Here is a 21,508-nt window from a genome sequence, read left to right on the forward strand (position 1 = left end):
TAGGAAGGAAGAACTCTTATAAACTCATTCCATTCCTTTTTTTTTTTTTTTTTTTCCCTCCTTATGTAGGGCTTTACTCTGGGCCAGGTCAACTTAGAAATCACCCTATAGTTCCAGGCTGGCCTTGAACTCACAGTAATCCTCCTTCACTCTGCCTCTGGAGTGCTGGGATTAAAGGTATGTGCTGCCACCTGAATTTACCTACTGCTACTTTAGCCAAGCCAAAGTTACAGGATTATGTAAAGACAGAATTAATGTTGTCATTTTCACTAGAGAGAGATCAGCTCATTCATACAGTCTGTCTAGAGATACATAGTCCACTCTTCACTATTAATGGATTTCTTTTATTTGTTTTGGAAGACAACTTTAGCTGACTGGAGAGAAATATAAAATCCAGTTAAGTAATACAAAAAGCATATATGGCCGGGCAAAGGTGGCACACACCCTTAATCCCAGCACTTGAGAAGCAGAGGTAGGAGGATCGCCTAGAGTTCGAGGCGACCCTGAGACTACATAGTGAATTCCAGGAGACTGGGCTATAGCAAGACCCTACCTCAAAAAAACAAACAGGGCTGGAGAGATGGTTTAGCGGTTAAGGCACTCGCCTGAGAAGCCTAAGGACCCAGGCTTGATTCTCCAGGTCCCACATTAGCCCGATGCACATTGTGGCACATGCATTTGGAGTTCGTTTGCAGTGGCTAGAGACCTTGGTATGCCCATTCTCTCTCCCTGTGTATGTAATAAATAAATAAATGATAAAAAAACATTTAAAAAACAAAACACACACAGAGGACTGCAGGAGAGATGGTTCAGCAGTTAAAATCCTTAACTATAAAGCCTAAGAACCCAGGCTCAATTCCCCAATACCCACATAAAAAGCCCAAGGTAGTGCAGGTATCATGAATTTGTTTTCAGTAGCTAGAGGCTCTGGTGTGCCCATTTCTCAAATATACAATAGTATGTATTTTTTAAATGCTAAAATCGAACTATCTCAAATGCACAAGCAAGAGACTAACATGAGAGACTTCATATAAACAGGTTTAATGTAACATGGAATGCAAAAGATTAGAACCATTGATAAAGTATCTAATTTTTCAACTTTAAAAAAATCATTAAAATAAATAAAACAACAACAACCAGAATAATAGTATCATTACAATCCCATTAGATAGAAAAGCTTTCATCATCACTTCAAGGATGTGCAAAGGCATTACTACACATTCTTAAGCAGTCCACTTAATTCTGTTAGTTCACTCAGAAGAATGGCTTCGGGTGCCCATAGTATGAACAAATGGGATGAAAGTACCTATGCTGAGAGCTGCTAAGTCACTGTTTTAAAGTACCTCAGGCTGCCCCACTCTATATGCTGTTAGGTAATTTTAATAAATTCTTACACGTGACATGAGATGGTGGTACATTGTCTACAGATAAAAACCTTTAGTAAAACATTTAAGTTGTGGACTTTGCACCCTCTCACACTTTACAAGTTGTTTCTTCTATTTAAAAAGCTACCCAGGTTGCCAATATTAGGATCATCAAATATTAGAGTCACAAATTCATAGATAATTTTTCCAATTTTGTGTAATATACGAGAAATTACACTTAAATATATGTAGATGTTACTTTCAAACAAAAATACTTAATTTTATGAATGTAACAGGAAACAGCCTTATTCAACATATACTTTTTTAAAAATCATGAGTAGCACAGACAGCAGACATGTAACCCTTCACTACCCATACTCTTGACTACCAGGAAATTAAGCCGAACTTTAGAAAAATACAATGCAAGAAAAGATTCAAGTTAAAAATATATTCCTTTGGTTAAAAATCACCCCTTTTATAAGTCATTTGTAATCGAAACTGACAGCATGTCCCACCAACCCAAGGCAATCTTCTAATAATACAATTATAATATTACAGTGTTTCTTCAGTCCAGAATTTATGAATGTCACTGGGTTGCAGCAACAGAAATGTTTTAACTAGGAACAGTAAGCCTTACAGCATTAACTCCTTTGATGATTCTCTTTCTTGTAAGATTTTTACTTTAGGAAACGCCGACACATGTAGTTTTCTTCAGACACTGTATATCCAAACTTTTTATAGAAACCAACATTTTGTGGTAGACATTCAAGGGTAATCTTGTAACAGTTCAGTTTCTTGCTTAGCAACGTAAGAGTTGATAACAACCTAAAATTTAAAAAGGGAAGGAAGTATGGGGAAACAAAACATTAATCAAAATAGATCTTATAAACTGTATACATATAAACAGGATTGGTTTAGATTGTGGCCTTTTCTACTATGTTCATTTTTACATGTTCCAATTATAAACTGAAAAACAAATAGGACAAATAGTAAACTTACCCTAAACCCTCAAGTCATATTAATGAGGTGTACATAGTGGCACAGACCTACAATCCCAACATTTGAGAGGCAAGAGGGCTTTTTTTAAAAATATTTTATTTATTTATAAGAGGAAGAGAGTAGGCATTCACCAGTAAGGTGTAAATATGCCTTTACTCTGTACCTATCCCAATGAGTAGTTACCATGTTCACATAAAGGGCATATAATACTTTGTTCTTTAATCATTTCAAGTGAAACTACAGATCAGATAGTATGAATAATATACAGACAGAAAGCAAAAGTACTTATTTACAAACTGATAAAAAATCAAAATCCTGCAAAATTAAAAAAAAAAAGTGATCTTTGGTCTGGGGAGTTGGCTTAGGTATGAAGCCTAAGGACCCAGGTTCAATTCCCCAGTACCCATTTAAGGTAAATGCACAATGTGGTATATGCATCTGGAGTTTGTTTACAGTGGCTAGAGGCCTTGTTGTGCCCATTCTCTCTCAAATATATTTTTAAAAATGAATAAGAATTTTTAAATGTGATCTAACTGCTTTCGTTCAGGAGTAAAACCTACAAAAGTGCTAAGTGAAGAGTTTTTCTAGCATTTTCTTTGTTTTGTGCATTTGTGTGAGAGAGGGTCTCACTGTGTAGCCTAAGTTTGCCTTAAATTTGATGTGATACTTCTGGCAACCTTCTAAGTGCTGGAATTACAGGCGTCTATCACCACATTGAACTCTCCTGACTTAAAAATCAAACCGTCATTGGGGTGGGAGGTTGATATGAAATTACAAATGATGTGACTAGAAAACCTGTCTATTTCCTTGGCTGATGTATTCCAGATTTCTATAATAGTACTGGTACTTAGCTGATATTTAATATTTACTGAGTTGGACTCCCTTAAAATTCAAGATTTTTGCTGGGCATAGTGGCACATGTCTTTAATCCCAGCACTCAGAAGGCAAAGTAGTAGGATTGCAGTGAGTTGGAGGCCAGCTTGGAACTAGAGTTCCATGACAGCCTGGGCTAGAGTGAGACCCTATCTTGAAAACAACAACAAAAAGAGGGTCGAGGACCCTCTTTGTTTTTGTTTTTTGTCTTTTTGTTGTGTTTTGTTTAGTTTTGTTTTTCAAGGTAGGGTCTCACTGTAGCCCAGGCTGATCTGGAATTCACTATTGAAGTCTCAGGGTGGCCTTGAACTCAAAGAGATCCTCCTACATCTGCCTCCCTCCCTCCTGAGTGCTGGGTTTCCAGGAAAGCTTTTTAAAACAAGTATCTTGACAAGAAACTGTACTGAACCACAAAAGAGTATCTAATTTGCCCAGGGTTACCTTGTTGCTGCTTACTTACAGTTTGCCAAGCTGTTTTCCTCTGCATTCATCACTAACAACGACATCTTCTACTCTTCCTCTCTGAAAATGTTGACAATATTTAAAGGAGTGACCAAAGTTTTGTTTTCAGCCAAACCAATGAGTGAGTTGATACATATTTTTTTAACTTTATCATAAAGGAAACAATGAAATCAACTTGTGGCTTAAGTTAGTTATATTCCAAACTCCCCACTCCAGTATCTGAAAGGAAAACCCAGAATCCCTAGCACCAAAATGTACTCTTGTTATAAAACAGTATGCCCAACATTTGACTGCTTGCTTAAAAACAATGTATTTCACATGTCCAAGCAAAACTTGCATACTTTCTGGGGCAGAAATCTCATAAAAATCTCATGTTTTTATCTCATTTTCATTGGATTATGTAGTAACTTTTTTTTTTCTTTTTACTATTTCACATGAATTTATTACGGGTGAAAGTTAGAAAATTACAAGTATGAGTAAAAAGTGTGCATACTACCTGTCACTACAGAACAGTCTTGTCAAATAATTTATATTTTAATGTATTCCTTTTGTAACTCAGAAATGCATCAGAACAGAAAACCTAATTTGGCTAATGAAACATCAAAATTCATTTTGTTAGAAAACTCTTGTACATTATATTCATAAGCATTAATGTGAGCACATACCTTAGCACAGGAGTGGATAAATTTGTGCTCAATTATCAAAGTTGCTGTAGCAACAATTTGTCCTAGGGTTACATCTTCCACAACTGTAACATAATAATCCCCAGATTTTTTCATATGCTCAAAAGATTCTGTGGAAATTTCAAAGCAAAATGTTATATAGTGTACATTCTATTTTCATTGGATACCAGAAAAACACTAGGGTGGGTAGACTTTATTACTGAATATCTAAGGCTAGTTTGTCATAGTACATTACTTTCCATTTCTAAAACTACAGTATTAAAAAATCATCAGGGAGTTGAAAAAACAATGTCAGTACTGGTTAGACTGTACAAAGCATATATTTAAAAGGCAAAAGACATCTATGAACTTTACAGAAACCAGAGTCTAGTCCATACATTTAAAGTTATCTGTTAGCACAGTCTCGAGTCCTAGCTCAGTCAGTGGTACAGTTTGCCTAACTGCAGTTATCTGGGTTCAATATCACAAAAAGAAAAGGGAAAAAAAAACCTGTTAATAATTTTAGATAACATAGGTAAATTGTACATATTTTCATTTCTATGAATAATTAAGTAATCTTTCTTTAAAGTTAAAGAACTTTCTTGTGAATTTTATTTATGGGGGGGGGGGCACAGATAGAGAATGGGCATGCCAGGACCTGTAGCCACTGCAAACAAACTCTAGATGTATTAGCCACTTTGTGCATCTGGCTCATGTGAGTATTGGGGAATTGAACCTGGCTCCATAGGCTTCTTAGGCAAGCACCTTAACAGCTGAGCAATCTCCCCAACCCTGTAGTTAATCTTTCTTTATGTTTCTTTAACCTTTATACTCAACAAATACTCAGAAAATACTCCAAATTTTAATAAGTGCATATTTAATCTTGTTATCCAGTCTTGGTTTCAAAATATTTTGATAAAACAAGTTTTTGATTTTCCTAGAGATTCCAGTGTTTCATGATTACATATTTGTTCTCTTAGAAATGCAATCATTATTTTTGTTTACACTGAAAATACCTTACAAAGGTGAAAGGTATGACCTCATTTCAGGTTATTTTTCTAAAATCACATAAATAAGAGGCAAAGCTACTTTTCTCTCCAATGATATTCAGTACTTAAGTTGCTGATTTCTCATCTAAAATGTTGCACAGAAAAACTCATCATAGAACCCATTGTAGAAGCTCTCTTATATTGCTAATTATCACAGTCTCATTCTGCATAGATCACTGAAGGAAAATGACTGTAGAATGCTCTTTATTCTCAGCAAGGTCAGAGTACAAAATATTTACCTACTAAAGAAAACAAGGTAAAACAGGAGCAGGCAGTGTTAGCGCTGGATATGTTTAAGGGTCTAGTTCTTTTCTACCAATAATTAACTGTGACCATGTATAAGGCTGGTTCTCTCTGGGGACCCATTTTCTTATGCCTTGAAAATGGGAGGGGATTGTTGGACTAACTGTAAGGTATCCGCTAACTTTAAAATTCAGTAAGAGTTAAAAAACAAAAACCTTTTATTTATTTATTGATTTTCATGATAGGGTCTCACTCTAGCTCAGACTGACCTGAAATTAACTCCAAGATATCTGGTAACCTTAAAATTCAGAGAGTAAAAAAAAAAACCTCTTTATTTATTTATTTTCACGATAGGGTCTCATTGTAGCCCAGACTGACCTGGTATTTACTCTATTTTGTCAGGGTGGCCTTGAACTCTCAGCAATCCTCCTACCTCTCCCTCCCAAGTGCTGGGATTAAAGGTATGTGCCACTACACCCAGCTAAAAAACTACTTTTAAAAAAAGATTATTTATTTATTTATTTGAGAGCGACAGACACAGAGAGAAAGACAGAGGGAGAGAGAGAGAATGGGCGCGCCAGGGCTTCCAGCCTCTGCAAACGACTCCAGACGCGTGCGCCCCCTTGTGCATCTGGCTAACATGGGACCTGGGGAACCGAGCCTCGAACCGGGGTCCTTAGGCTTCACAGGCAAGCGCTTAACCGCTAAGCCATAAAAGTCTGGAATATGCTTTTGCATTTTTTTCATTTGGTAGTGAAATTCTGAGACCAGCATAACCACACAGAAGGACGTACTACAATAAAACATGAAAAACTGGGCTGGAGAGATGGCTTAGCAGTTAAGGTGCTGGCCTGCAAAGCCAAAGGACTTAGGTTCAATTCTCCAGGACCCACATAAACCAGATGCACTAGGTGGCACATGCATCTGGAGTTCGCTTGCAGTGGCTGGCAGCCCTGACACACCCATTCATTTTTTCTTTCTCTCTCTGCCTTTCTCCCTCTCTCAAATGAAAAAAAAAATTCAAAATTAAAAAAAAAAAACAGCCAGGTATAGTGGCACGCAACTTTAATACCAGCACTTGGGATACAGGTAGGAGGATTGCCATGAGTTGGGGGCCAGCCTGAGACTACATAGTGAATTCAACATCAGCATGGGCTAGAGCAAGACGCTAACTGTGGGGGGGGGGGAACCTCTAGTGTTGTCCCCAGTAATTATCTGAAAATAGCCAAATTATTTACCAAAACAAAGTTAATCACTATGCTTAGATTATTTTTTTAAATGCTTTTTTTTTGTTCATTTTTTATTTATTTATTTGAGAGCGACAGACACAGGGAGAAAGACAGATAGAGGGAGAGAGATAGAATGGGCACGCCAGGCTTCTAGCCTCTGCAAACGAACTCCAGACGCGTGCACCCCCTTGTGCATCTGGCTAACGTGGGACCTGGGGAACCGAGCCTTGAACCGGGGTCCTTAGGCTTCACAGGCAAGCGCTTAACCGCTAAGCCATCTCTCCAGCCCTTAAATGCTTTTTTTTTAAAAAAACTATTACACAGACAGAAAGGGATAGAGTGTGAGAATGGGCACACCAGGGCCTCTAGCCACTGCAAATGAACTCCAGATGTATGTGCCACCATATGCATCTGGCTTACATGGGACATGGAAATTTGAACCTGGGTCCTTAGCTTAAAGGCTATCTCTCCATCCTATACTTGGGTTCTGAAACAACTCAGCTACATAAACATTTAAACAAAACAGCTAACTGTATATTGAGTAATTTCCTGCTATTTGGAAAAACAGAAGCAGTTATTAAACAAAGCTTTAGCCCCCCCCCATGCACATTCATGTATGTGTGCATGTGTGTTTATATTATAATGCTCACAAGTGATACATGCATGTATGTACAGAGGCATGTGCCTCATGAAGAGACCTCAGAACATTGGGTGTCCTCTTACTGCTCATCATTTCCTTCCTTGAGACAGGGTCTCTGTCAGCCCAGGGCTGGTGTCTCTCAGCAAGCTCTAGCAATTGTCCATTCTTGACCACACTATGAATTGGGGTTAAAGTGCATGACCAAGCCTAAGTTTTTCAGTGTGGTTTCTGGGAGACAGAACTTGGTGGTCACTGGCTCAAGAGGCCCTCATGCTTAAGTGGAAAGCACTTTGAACTGCTAAGCTACCTCCCCCAGCCCCTTTATTTCTCTTCATTTAGTAAAGAGTCCATGGTACTTACTCATAAATTGTTCAGGGTTGACAACTCCAGTCTCTGTCAGCTGACCCAGTACCTTAAAAAAACCTAATTTTAAAACAGATTTCAAGTCATGATAAGAACAGAACAAGATATAAAAGGAAGTAAAAGCACTTCCCTGGGGTGGGATAAGGGGTTCTTTCAAAACTTTCCGTAGACCCTCTATTTCTTGCTAACATGCTGCTTCTTTTTTTCACGTGAGATGTGTATGGGTGTCTGTGTGCATGTGGATGTACAGAGATCAGGGGTCTATACTGGGTGCCTCCTCAGTCACTCCTCACCTTATTTTGAGAAAGGAGAGTGAACCCATAATTCATCTGTGTCTTCACCTCCCCAGTGCTCGGATTCATGTGTGGCAAGCATTTTACATACTAAGCTATTTGCCAGTCTCTAAACAGTTTTAAAAAATAACAAACTTTATAATTGTCCATACTGCACATTGTACTGTGTCGTGTTAAGGACATTTTCATACAGTATAATATATATGTTATAGATAGTGCAGATATTTATATCCAATAATTATACAGCCAACATAAAACATTTTTCAATTAAATTCCTGTGAAGTTTAATAAAAGGGATGCTATTTGTTAAATAACATAATTTGGCTTAAAGTGCAAGATTCACACCACATCAAAATACGTTTTTAAAATAAAGCATAAATAATATATCATTGTTGAGACTCAATTATGTTCATTTTATGGGCGATAAAGATTATTCCACAGTTAAAGGCACTTGTTTGCAAAGTCTGCAGGCCTGGGTTCATTTCCACAGCACCCACATAAAGCCAGCAACACAGAATGGTGAATGCATCTGGAGTTTTACAGTGGCAAGAAGCCCTGGTGCACCTATATTCTCCCCTGTTTTTCTCAGGTGGATACAAATATTAATTTTAAAATTCACTTTACTAATGTATAAAAGCATATTTAGAACTTCCAAAGCCTTAATCATTAATTCTGAACAAAATTCATTTCTTAATATTTCTACTCAGAAGAAAACTGAGAAGTAAAATGTTAGTTTATTACCAAAGTTTAAAAAATATTTTGTAGGATTTAGATGTTAAAGAAATACACATACGGAAAGACAAAACAATGTCATTGTACCTAAGAAAATTCTCTCTACTCTCATTACCCATCCAGCATCTTAAAGAAAACTCAGTATGTGTTATAATTTCACTCTTCCTTACAACTGGGGCCAATCCTTCTGAAAGGAGCACTACTGTATTGAAGTCATTTGAAATACTTCGGAGTAACAGGTGGTCTTAGTCATGATATATATTCATTGGAATTGAGTACCCCACTCAGTTTAAAATTTTAAATACAAAAACTAAATATTTCTATAAATTAGCCTTATAATGTTTTTGAAGAAACTAGATCTAGTTCTAATCAGGATTTGTAAACTAAAGTGAGGCCATACCTCTATTCAAGTCAGCAGTACATAGAGGCCTCAAAACCAGGCCTTCTCCAGGATGTGTTGGAGAAATGGCTGGAGAAAATGTAGCTGTGTTCTGACTCCAGTCCACTTCTTTGAGTAAACTTGGGTCAAACATAGGAGTTTCATCAGGTTTCATCTTTCCAATGAGGTCTAAAATAAAAATGTAAAATGTTAAGGCACTTTAATAAAAGGAACATATGCTTGATGAGAAAGGTAACTACTTCACAGAAATAGATTCAGTACCGATTAGGCAAGCTGTTTTTTTTTTGTTTTGTTTTGTTTTTGTTTTGTTTTGTTGTTGTTTTGAGGTAGGCTCTCTCTCTAGCCCATGCTGACATGGAAATCCCTTGTAGTCTCAGGGCAGCCTTGAACTCACAACGATCCTCCTACCTCTGCCTCCCAAGTGCTGTGATTAAAGGAGTGCACCATTACACTGGGCTAGGCTAAATTGAGTTTTTTTCTTTTTCCTGTTTTTTTTTTCAGGTAGAGTCTCACTCTAGCCCAGGATAACCTGGAACTCACTCTGTAGTCCCAGGATGGCTTCAAACTCACAGCAAGCTTCCTACCTCTGTCAAGCTATTATTTTAGCCTACCCAGAATTTACCATGCTACAACTGCAAATACACAGAAAAGTCCTGCTTTCTGTCAGATGAATAACTGAGTGACTAAAAAGTCTTCAACTTTTAAAGCCCCATTGCTCCAGAAACTCTTATTTTTTTTCTTTACATTTTCCCATTTGCATACTTGCATCTTATCCTTGGGCTTAGAAATCATTTGTTAGTCCCACTTCTCATGGAAAACTGACTGAATATGAAACCTGTTTTATATAAGCCATGAAGAGAACTGAGGAGTTATTCAAATTAACTTAATTCTCTACAGTCATAGTAATATTTTAACTAAGTGGTGACAGGTATACACTAGGAGTGTCTGAATTTTGTTTTCATAGGCTTTGGAAGAATGATCAATGTTGGGCTGGGGAGATGTCTCAGTGGATAAAGTGCTTGCTGTACAAGTTTCAGGACTGGAGTCTGGATCCCCAGGTCCCACAAAAGCTTGTCTGCAATCCCAGTGTTTAGGAGGTGAGATGGAATCCTCAGGGCAAACTGGCCAGCTAGATTAGCCGAGTCAGCAAACTTCTCTCAGCAAATAAAGCAGAGGCGAGTGAGGAAGATACATGTGTCAAACTTGCCTCCACATGCACACAAACACCTGAACACAAGCACATACACAACACACAACAGAATAGGGGCCGTTTGTGATGTCAGCACCAAAGTTACTAGCAAAGCAAAAATACCTGAAGCACATAAACATGACTGATGCATTATATGTTGTAATGGGAATATGTAACATGTCAGAGATGTTTCTTTTTTCATAGAAATACAAAAAAGTATTTAATAACCCTGTAAATAGCTTTTAAAAATAAAATGAATTGGATAAAAATAAGAACCCACTAACCAACCAACCAGACAATCAGAAATTAATATCTAAATATTTCTTGTGCTATTTCACTTAAGGCTCACTTGATCTTACTGCCCTTAAAACACAATTTTTCTGGTGCCCAACTAAGATGCTCAAAAAAGATGTGATTTAATACCAAAGTTCAAATGGATTTTCTTTTCTTGAGAAAGAGTGAAAGAGGCAGAGAGAATGGCCATGCTAGGGCCTTTAGCTGCTACAAACGAACTCTGAACACATGAGCCTCCTTGTGCACATTGCATGCTTGCCTCACTGTGCGTCTGGCTTACATGGAACCTGGAGATTTGAACATGAGTTCTTAGGCTTCGCAGGCAAGTGCCTTAACTGCTAAGCCATCTCTGCAGCCCTAAAGTATTTTCTTTAAAAAAAAAAAAAGCTGGGCATGGTCGTGCACGTCTTTAATCCCAGCACTTGGGAAGCAGAGGTAGGAGGACTGCTGTGTTTTCAAGGCCACCCTGAGAATACATAGTGAGTTCCAGGTCAGCCTGGGCTAGAGTGAGACTGTACCTCAAAAAACAAACAAACAAAAAACAAAAAAGGTCATTTTAATTGGTTTACAAAAGAAGTATTTTTAAAAAAATATTTATTTGAGAGAGGGAGAGAGAATGGGTGAGCCAGTGCCTCCAGCCACTGCAAACAAACTCCAGACAGATGCACCACCTTGTGCATCTGGCTTACATGGGTCCTAGGGAATGGAACCTGGGTCCTTTGGCTTTGTAGGCAAGCACCTTAACCACTAAGCTATTTCTCCAGCCACCAAAGAAGTATTTTTTAAAAATATTTTATTATTATTCTAGAGTCTCACTCTAGCCCAGGCTGACCTGAAATTCACTATGTAGTCGCAGGGTGGCCTTGAACTAATGGCAATCCTTCTACCTCTGCCTTTTATTCATTTTTTTTTTTTTAATTAGAGGGAGAGAATGTGCACTCCATGGCCTCTAGCCACTGCAAATGTACTCCAGACGCATGCACTATCATGTGCATCTGGGTTATGTGGGATTTTGGAGAATCAAACCTGGGTGCTTAGGTTTTGCTCATAAAGAAGTATCAAGAAATTCACTAAGGCCAGGTATGGTGGTGCATGCCTTTAATCCCAGCGCTTTGGGAGGCAGAGATAGGATAACCATGAGTTTGAGACTATATAGTGAATTTCAGGTCAGCCTGGGGTAGAGCGAAACCTTACCTCACAAAAAGAAAAGAAAAAGAAACTCATTAAGACTGCACTGTGCTTGAATAAATCTCATCAATTTCATCACTGCCTTCAGGTTAACTGTAAAGAGTAAACCCTGCACCTTGTACACAGCTAAGTACATGGAGGCTCCACCGTGCACAATTCTCCTCCCTCTGTATCTTCTAAGAGAGACTAGTACAGTAGCCACGCTGAAAATGCCACGGGTCCCTTAGACAAGCTGTCATAGTAAGGTCAGAAGCCCAAGGGGCAAACAGAAAAAAGCAAGTTGTAATTGACACTATCATTTCCATCCTCATTCCACTGCTCAACCACCCATGTCCAAGGTCAACAGGGAAGAAAGCGTATTACAGAGAAGCCACACACATGCAAAAGGAAGAAAGAACTGCAAACACCAGCACCACTTTTCAGGAACCAGGAGTTAATAATTATGTTTTTGTTTTCTGTTTTGGTTTTTTTTGGGAGGGGAGTGGGTTAAGACAGGATGTCATCATGTAACTCAGATGGACCCCCAACTCTTGATCCACCTGGTTCTGCATTCATAGCACTAAGATTAACCACCATGTCTGGCTACTTAAGCAAATTTACATTCGTTTCTAACACTAGCTACTAACTAGATGGAGGCAGTCACGGACAAAGTAATTGATCCAGTTAAACACAAAAGATCCAATACTGTTAGTGAAATTTTTTATGTGTATTTTTATTTACTTGCAAGCAGATTGAGGAGAGACAGAATGGGCATGCCAGGGCCTCCAGTTGCTCCAGATGTGTGTGCCACTTTGTGCATCTGGCTTTATACATGGATACTGGTGAACTGAACCCAGGTTGCTAGGCTTTGCAAGCAAGGGCCTTAACTGCTGAGCAATCTCTCCAGCCCCTAAATTAAATTCTTAATAAGGTTTACTAAATGGAGCAAAAGGGGAAGAACCTTCTTTCTAGTCATGAATGTGTGCTTTATGAAGTTGATAAAGAATTTAAGCCTAGCCAAAACCTACTCATCAATCAGGTGAGATATCAAGCACTTGTGATCCCAGTGCAATGGAGACTGATACAGGTATTAGGAGTTCAAGGCCAGCTGGGCTACACAGTGAACACAGAACTACACACACAAACTTATCACAGAAACTGTAGTTGACATATAGAGATCAAAAATGGGCACAATTGGGCCTCTTTTCACTGCAAATGAACTCCAGATGTAATGCACTATGTTGTGCATCTGGCTTTACCTGAGAACTGAGCGACCTCAACCACTGACCATATCACCAGTCTCTAATATCTAAAAAAAATCGCTAAAAAGTAAACCCTAAGAGTAACCCACACCCAACTTTTTTTAAACTACTAAACTAGCATTCATTGCCAAGGCCAATATACTGACCCACCCTAGCCCAATAAATGTCTAGTGAATGAATAACAACATAATACGTTATCTGGAGGTCACATTTCACAAGCGGTATCACAGGATGATACACCAACTTATACTACTATTGAGAGCGTTTTCCTCAACTGAGTATTTTTTAGAGACAATTTCAAAACCTATCTTCCCAGCATCTATATTACATTGGAGCAGCCAATCAGAATGGGGAGCAGCTGCTTCTAGAAAAAACTGAGCAACAAGTAATAGACACTATATAGGAAGATTTACAAAGTTCATAAACAAATTTTAAAAACACTTTGCGCCAAATAAAAAACCCAGATAGGCAGGCATTACTGGTGAATGAGATTAATGTGCCCGAGACATTCTGATTTGTCTGTACACAAAAAAATTAAGCAATTTAACGATAATTTGAATCTAATGAACACTTAATTTGTTGAGAAATTTCTGTAACCTCCTCAATTTGCAAAAATATTTTCTAGCGGCTCACCCCTGTCATCACAACACCTAGGCTGAGGTACGAAGACCACCGTGAATTCAAGGCCAGCCTTGGTTACAGAATAAGTTCCAGGTCACTATGGGCTTGAGTGACAGACCCTGCCTCAAATAAGTGAGGTAGACTATAATCTTGAGCTCTACAACAAAATACTCAACAGATACCAATCTTTGTGCCATGATATTTGACAAGTGGCTCTGTCTCCCCGACCCCCCCCCCCGCCCCACAATTCAGCGATTCCTGCCTAAAGCATCTAAATTCCCTTACACCGATTCTTGGATTTATTCAGGAGTGATCCTAACAAAACGAATTCCATGGCCTCCCCTTCAATTTTACAAGAAAAAAAAAACCCTAAATATTAATACTCATCTGCACTAGAAACCGCTAGCCAGCGTTTCTAGGGATAGACTTCCGACAGAAGACAAAGCCCCTCACTGCCCAGGTAAGGCCGAGATACGGCCGGCGCAGGCGGTGATCTCCAGGGCAGAAGGAGCGCGCCCTGGGCCTCCGACCACCAGGCCCCCGGGCTCCCGCAAGCCTCCCTCTGCCAGTCCCACGGCACAGCCCGGCTGGCGGAGTCAGCTTCGCCTCCGGCCAGGCCAGTTTCTCGGAGCCCTGCCCCCGGCGCCGGGAGCTCGGCAACCCACGCGCCCCAGCGGGCGCGGATTAACGCCGACTCCCAGCAGAGACCCCGGGTAGGGCCTAGGGCACCCCCGCGTGCACGCACCCCGGAGGTGGGACCCGCAAGCCCCGATCCCCGGCCGGTCCTCACCGCACAGGCCCGGCAGACGGCGCTCCCCTCCCGGCGCGTCAGATTCTCCCCGAGCGGGCACCCAGCACCGGATCCGGATCCGGCTGCAGCGCGCGCCCCACCTCCTGCTCCTCCTGCACAGCCCACGTCGCAGCCGGGAACGTGGCGGGGGCAACGCCTCCCTCCACCCCCGCCCCTGCGCTCACGCAGGCGGCGCGCTGGACACGCGGAGGCCGGGGCGTCACCTGCCGACTCCGCGGGGCGGGGCCTTGGACCAAGGGGCGGGGCCTTGGGCTCGGGGGCGGAGCCTCGGGGGCAGGGCAGGGTCGGGGCGCCCGGCGGAGTTAAGGGTAGCCATGGGGCCCATGCGCGTGTTGCTGGACGTGTCCGCGTGCGGGGTACCGCGGATTGCCTTCCCCACGCCCTCCTTACTAACTTTGCGTCATTGTCAGGTTTGTCTGGAAATCCATCTCAGCAGCGGAAGTGGTGAGCCTTCCTGAGTCAGAGTCCTAAGGCTCCAGCCTTTGCATTCGTCCCTTGTGAATCCCTTTTCCTCCCAACTCAACCCAGAGTAATTTACCCAAGCAACGTGTTTGCCCCCCTTGTATAAATTAGGAGTTCAGAGACCTTCAAGTATTTTACAAAGTAGCTCCTCTTGCTAAGAAGGGATGCTCGCTGGGAGTTCCCTCGTCTGTTTGTCCAGAGTCACAGGCAGACCTTTCAGGTGACCATGGTGTGTTGGAGTAATGACAGCAGCACTTGGCCTCCCACGTCCTGGGGCATTTTCGGCTTCACTCTGCAGAGGAGGTGGCACTGCAATCTCCAGGCACAGGTGGATAGCGCCAGTACTATATATATAATTTATTTGTTAGAGAGAGAGGCAGATAGAATGGCAACAGAGAGAGAAAGAGGCAGAGAGAGAGAGAGGGAGGATGGGCACGCCAGGACCTCTAACCACTGCAAATGAACTCCAGACACTTGTGCCCCCTTGTGCACTGGCTACCGTGGGTCCTGGGGAATTGAGTCTTGAACGGGGATTCTTAAGCTTCACAGGCAAGCACTTAACCACTAAGCCATTTCTCCAGCCTTAGGTTAACTTTTTTAAAAAATTGATTTATTTGAGGGAGAGAGAGAAGCAAAAAGAGAATGGGCATGCCAGGGCCTCCAGCCACTCGATACTGGAGAACTGAATCTGTGTTCTTAGGTTTTGCAGGCAGGTGCCTTAACCGCTAAGCCATCTCTCCAGCCCAGGATGACCTTCTTAACAAAGAAGCCCTGGCTTGAAATGTCAGGACTCCTGAGATTGAGAAACCCTGGTTATAAGAAGAAAGATGACATTTCTGTAAGCTCTCATTTCCAGAGCAATATACCCAAGCAACATTTGTCCCCATTGTATAAATTGGGAGTCAAAGGTTCAGAGACCTTCAAGTGTTTCACAAAGTAGCTCCTTTTACTAAAATTACAAGATACTGGGACTGGGAAAATGGCTCAATGATTGAAGGCACTCCCTTGCAAAGCTTGCTGGCCCAGGTTCAATTCCCCAAAATATTACCATGAGCTGGACACAAAAAGCTTCACAAGCAGCAAGTGTTCTTTTGCAGTGCAAGAGGCTCTGTTGCACATGAGCAGCACAAACACTTTAAGTAGAAGACACATTATTTTTTTTTAATTTGTATTTATTTGAGAGAGAAGATACAGTATGGGTGTACCAGGGTCTCTTGCCCTGCATATGAACTCCAGTCACATTCAACACTGTGCCCCTGGCTACTAGGGAATTGGACCCAGCTGGCAGACTTTGCCAACCAGCACCTTTAACCACAGAGCCATCTCTGCAACCCTGTTACTTTATTCTCAACAAATAGTGTTCAGAGAATATACACCATAAATTACCAATGAGAAATTATGTTTATTTCTCATTCAAGTGACTTAAATTTAGGTTAATTTTTCAAATATTATTTATTTATTTATTTATTTGAGAGAAACAGAGAGAGAAAGAGGCAGAGAGAGAGAGAGAGAGAGAGAGAGAGAGAGAGAGGATGGGCACGCCAGGACCTCTAGCCACTGTAAATGAACTCCAGACGCTTGTGCCCCCTTGTGCACTGGCTAACGTGGGTCCTGGGGAATTGAGCCTTGAACGGGGATTCTTAAGCATCATAGGCAAGCACTTAACTACTGAACCATTTCTCCAGCCCTAGGTTAACTTTTTTTTTAAATTGATTTATTTGAGGGAGAGAGAGAGAGAAGCAAAAAGAGAATGGGCATGCCAGGGCCTGCAGCCACTGCAAACGAACTCCAGACACATGTGCCACCTTTTGCATCTGGCTTATGTGGGTTCAAGGGAATCTAACCTGGATCCTTTGGCTTTGCAGGCAAGCACTTTAACCTCTAAGCCATCTCTCAAGCCCTAGATTAACTTTTAAAAAATATTTATATTTTATTTATTTATTTGAGAGAGAGAGAAAGAGGCAGAGAGAGAGAGGATGGGTGTGCCAGGTCCTCCAGCCCCTGCAAACAAACTCCAGATACATGTACCCCCTTCTGCATCTGGCTTATGTGGGTTCTGGAGAATCAAACCAGCTTTGCAGGCAAATGCCTTAACCACTAAGCCATTTCTCCAGCCCTCTTTTTGTTTTTAAACGAATAATGGCTGATGGTTTTTTTTTTCAATTTTAACTTATTTTATTGTATTTATTTGAGGGAGAGAAAGAAAGAAAGGGAGAGAGAGAGAATGGGTGCACCAGGACCTTTAGCCACTGCAAACTCTAGGTGGATGTGCCAACCTATGCATCTAGCTTACTTGGGTCCTGGAGAATTGAACCTGGGTCCTTTGGCTTTGCAGGCAAGCACCTTAACCATTAAGCCATCTCTCCCGCCCTAGATTAACTAGGCTACATAGGATCCCAGCATCTTCCTACCTTAGCCTCCTGAGTGCTGGGAATGCAGGATTAGCATTCTCATAATCTTAGACAAGAATGAAGTTGATGACATCCACATTTCTGGTTCTCTATCTTACCCCCTTTCACACAAAGAATATATAATGCACAAATAAAAACAAGCACCCATTGCACATACTACTAACCTTAAACACATGGCTCTATTTTCTTAAGAGATTACTGGCCTTATGTTTTCAGGCAGTTTCTCCTGAGCAATAGATCACTATACATCTTGCAGTTTAGAAGAGTGAATTATAAAATTATATGCTAAAGCTGGGCATGGTGGTTCAAGCCTTTAATCCCAGCAATTGGAAGACAGAGGTAGGAGGATGGCCATGAATTTGAGGTCAATCTTGGCTAGAGCAAGGCCTTACCTTGAAAAACCAATATCTATCTATCTATCTATCTATCTATCTATCTATCTATCTATCTATCTATGTGATACAGAGACCTAAGAGGTACTTCAAGAAAGAATGCTTGCATTCCAGAAATATCCTGTTCAGCTGCTGTGTCACAGACACCAAGTTTTTCCTTAATTACCAAAATTAATCAGTAGCCAGTCCTTAACTCCGTTTCTGGCATTTGGTTGACTTGCAATGGGAAGCCCACAGTAGCTAAGTGACAGTCTCAGTGTTTGATCTGTTACAATCATTGATGTGTCCTTTAGGGATACTTCATGGATTCCTTTTTAGGGGGTGGGGATGACGTGCGTGTGTGTGTTTGTGTGTTTAAGTGTGGGCATGTGCATGCCAAGGCCCACATGTGGAGGTCAAAGGACAACCTCACGACCTTGTCGTCCTAGCCCTTGAGCTTAGGTAGAAAGGGATCTTCCTGTCTCTGTCTCCTATCTCACCGTAGGTATCCTGGCGTTACAGACAGATGCCACAGTAACCAGCTTTTCCTTGAGTTCTGGAGATGTAAACTCAGGAACTCATGCTTTTATGGCAAGCACTTTATCCACTGAGCATCTCCCCAGCACCTACCTTATGGACTCTTATAAGAAATGCTATATCAAACCGGGCGTGGTGGCACACACCTTTAATCCTAGCACATGGAAGGCAGAGGTAGGAGAATTGCAGTGAGTTCAAGGCCACCCTGAGACTACGTAGTGAATTCCAGGACAGCCTGGGCTAGAGTGAGATCCTACCTCAAAAAAAAAAAAAAAAAAAAAAAGAGGCTGTATCACCAATATTCTTTTTATTTATTTTTTTTATTTTAGTTTTGAGGTAGGGTCTCACTCCAGCCCAGGCTGACCTGGAACTCACTATGTAGTCTCAGGGTGGCCTTGAACTCACAGTGATCCTCCTACCTCTGCCTCCTGAGTGCTGGGATTAAAGGTGTGCTGGTTTATTACCAATATTCTTGATTGCATAGATAATGGCATCATGTGGGAATACATGGTTGTCAATGACTGAGTTGAGGCATTATTCAGAAATGTTGGACTTGGGTTGGAGAGAGATGGCTTAGTAGTTAAGGTGCTTGCCTGCAAAAATTAAGGACCCAGGTTTGATTTCCCCAGTACTGATATAAGCCATATACACATGGTGGCACATACGTCTGGAGTTCATTTGCAGTGGTTAGAGGCCCTGGCATGCTCATTCTTTCTTTCTCAAATAAATGAATAAATAATGTTGGACTCAATGAAAAGCTTAAGAATATATTAACCAGGGCTGGAGAGATGCCTTAATGGTTAACATGTTTGCCTGCAAAACCAAAGGATCCCAGTTCCTCTCCAGGACCCTTGTAAGCCAGAAACACAAGGGGACGCATGCATCTGGAGTTCATTTCCAGTGGCTGGAGGCCCTGGTGTGCCCATTCTCTCTCTTTTTCTCTCTGTCTATTTCTGATTCTTAAATAAGTAAATAAAATATAAAAAGGAATAAAAGTCTTATAAAAAAAAAAAAAAGAATATCTTAGCCAGGGACTAGGGGAGGATGTAGATCAATGGTTGAGTATGTCCCTATCACCCCTTATATTTTTTTCAGGTAGAAACTCACTCTAGCCCATACTGAGCTGGAACTCACTCTTTAGTTCCAGATTGGCCTCAAACTCTTAGAAATCATTCTACCTCTACCTCCTGAGTACTGGGATTAAAGGCGTGAACTACCACACCTGGCTCCTGAATATTTTTTCAAAGAATAACTTAACCAGCTGGGCAGATGGTAGATGCCTGTAATCTCAGCACTTGGGAGACTGAGGCAAGAGGACCAACACCTTAACAAATTTATTTCATTCATATTTTCCTCTGCATAAGTATTAGAGCTAATAATTCCTGCCCAACTAAATGACAAAATGCTCTTTTACAAAACACTAAACAGCCGGGCGTGGTGGTGCATGCTTTAGTCCCAGCACTTGGGAGGCTGAGATAGGAGGATCACCATGAGTTCGAGGCCACCCCACAACTACATAGTGAATTCCAGGCCAGCCTAGGTTAGAGTGAAACCCTACTTTGAAAAACAAAACAAAATGAAAAGAAATGATGATAAAGTACTAGTTAGTCACATTCTATGTTTCTTGGTGATTTATAAACAAATAGTGTGACATATAATAGATGTGTCTAAGTCTTGATGAACTGTGGTGTACACCTTTATGTAATAATTTGCAAACATGTTCACAAATCATGTTATCTTCATGGGAATGCTGTGAGATAGGATGGGTGTTGTTTCCATTAGTATGCCAGTGGTTTGAATATAAATGGTCCCCCATAGCCTCATGTATTTGTGATTAAGCCTCATACTCAATCCCCAGCGAGTGGAGCTGTTTGAAAAGTTTGGGGAGTCTTTGGGAAGAGGAGCCTTGCTGGAGGAAAGATGTCACCATGGGGTGTTATATAGCCCAGCCCCACTTGCTGCATGAACTCAATCTTCTTTCTCTGTGCTTAAGAGATGTGATGTCTTAGACCAGCTGACAGAAAGCTGGAAGAAGCCATTCTACATGTAGTTCAATGGGAGAAAGAGATACCACCAGTGAAGATACTCAACAGTGGACACTGCAAGCCGCATAATTGGCCAGTCAGGCCAAATGAGCCAATGGGTGCAATAGTGGCACGTCTGTCATGGTGGAAACCAACTACCCTCTAATTGGACTGGAGGCCTGCTCCATGGGAAGGGAATACATCCCTGATACTGAAAACTTAAAACAGGAGTAGTCATGAGCCCTGGGGGTGTAACAACTGCTGATGTCTGGAAAAATGTATATATTATGCTTATCAAATTTCCCAGTAAACACTTCTCTTAATATTCATACCTTTATATTAACGCTACTCTCACTTTAGGTAGAGAATCTTCTCTTTTCAGATGGCAGTGACCTTGGAATGACTCAGAAGGTATCATAGTGCTAGAAAGAAGCGACTGGAGTACTGAATAACATCTTGATCACACCTTCCAAGGCTCAGGGTCTAATGTGGAAGAGGTGTCGGAAAGAATGTAAGAGCCAAAGGAAAGGTAGGACTCCTTACAACATGCTCCCTCCAGACATAGAATGGCCTGGATATCCATGACCTCATAGTGCCTGACACTACCTACTCAACACCATCATAAGAGGAGGAAAAGATCATGACATCAAAATAAAAGAGAGACTGAGAGATGGGGAGGGGATATGATAGAGAATAGAATTTCAAAGGGAAAAGTGGGAGGGGAGGGTATTACCATGGGATATTTTTTATAATCATGGAAAATGTTAATAAAGATTGAGAAAAAAGTTAAGAAGTAAATAATCAAGTAAGCAAAAAATAAATAAATAAAAATAAAAAATAGATGTGATGTCTGACTGTCTGCTCCTGCCATTAATGAAACTTCCCCTCAAAACTGTAAACTGGAAATAAACTCTCACCTCTTACCTTCCATAAGCTTCTTTGGGTCAGATGTTTTGTTACAATGAGAAGGTGACCACTGCATATAGCCAGTAAAAAGGGAAATTTTTCATCTTTTATGGGTAAGACTTGAATATAAGAACTTTAGTAAAA

The 21,508-nt window shown here is 40.9% G+C and overlaps 1 protein-coding gene across 3 annotated transcripts; it reads right to left on the bottom strand.

The window, feature by feature from the left end:
• Positions 1 to 1,025: 1,025 nt before the first annotated feature.
• Positions 1,026 to 14,780, bottom strand: Gnpnat1 (glucosamine-phosphate N-acetyltransferase 1). Of its 3 annotated transcripts, none has more exons than XM_004649190.3 (6): positions 14,633 to 14,780; positions 9,310 to 9,477; positions 7,882 to 7,944; positions 4,364 to 4,491; positions 3,697 to 3,758; positions 1,026 to 2,189 (listed from the first exon to the last, which is right to left on the bottom strand). In XM_004649190.3, the coding sequence occupies exons 2-6, from the start codon at positions 9,461 to 9,463 to the stop codon at positions 2,042 to 2,044; spliced, it is 555 nt and encodes a 184-aa protein (XP_004649247.1). In that variant the 5' UTR covers positions 9,464 to 9,477; positions 14,633 to 14,780; the 3' UTR covers positions 1,026 to 2,041. The 3 variants fall into 3 exon arrangements, with proteins under 3 accessions (XP_004649247.1, XP_045009692.1, XP_045009693.1); XM_045153757.1 differs by having other exon boundaries at positions 14,588 to 14,734; XM_045153758.1 differs by lacking the exon at positions 7,882 to 7,944.
• Positions 14,781 to 21,508: the final 6,728 nt, after the last annotated feature.

Source organism: Jaculus jaculus, chromosome 7, assembly GCF_020740685.1.
Source record: "Jaculus jaculus isolate mJacJac1 chromosome 7, mJacJac1.mat.Y.cur, whole genome shotgun sequence".
Classification (NCBI taxonomy): Eukaryota; Metazoa; Chordata; class Mammalia; order Rodentia; family Dipodidae; genus Jaculus; species Jaculus jaculus.

Coding starts and splice junctions, on each gene's coding strand:
- Gnpnat1 (XM_004649190.3), bottom strand. CDS start 9,463: ATGAAACCTGATGAAACTCCTATGTTTGACCCAAGTTTACTCAAAGAA. Junction 7,945..9,309: donor TACTGCTGACTTGAATAGAG/GTATGGCCTCAC, acceptor TTTTAAAATTAG/GTTTTTTTAAGGTACTGGGT. Junction 3,759..4,363: donor TTATCCACTCCTGTGCTAAG/GTATGTGCTCAC, acceptor CAACATTTTCAG/AGAGGAAGAGTAGAAGATGT.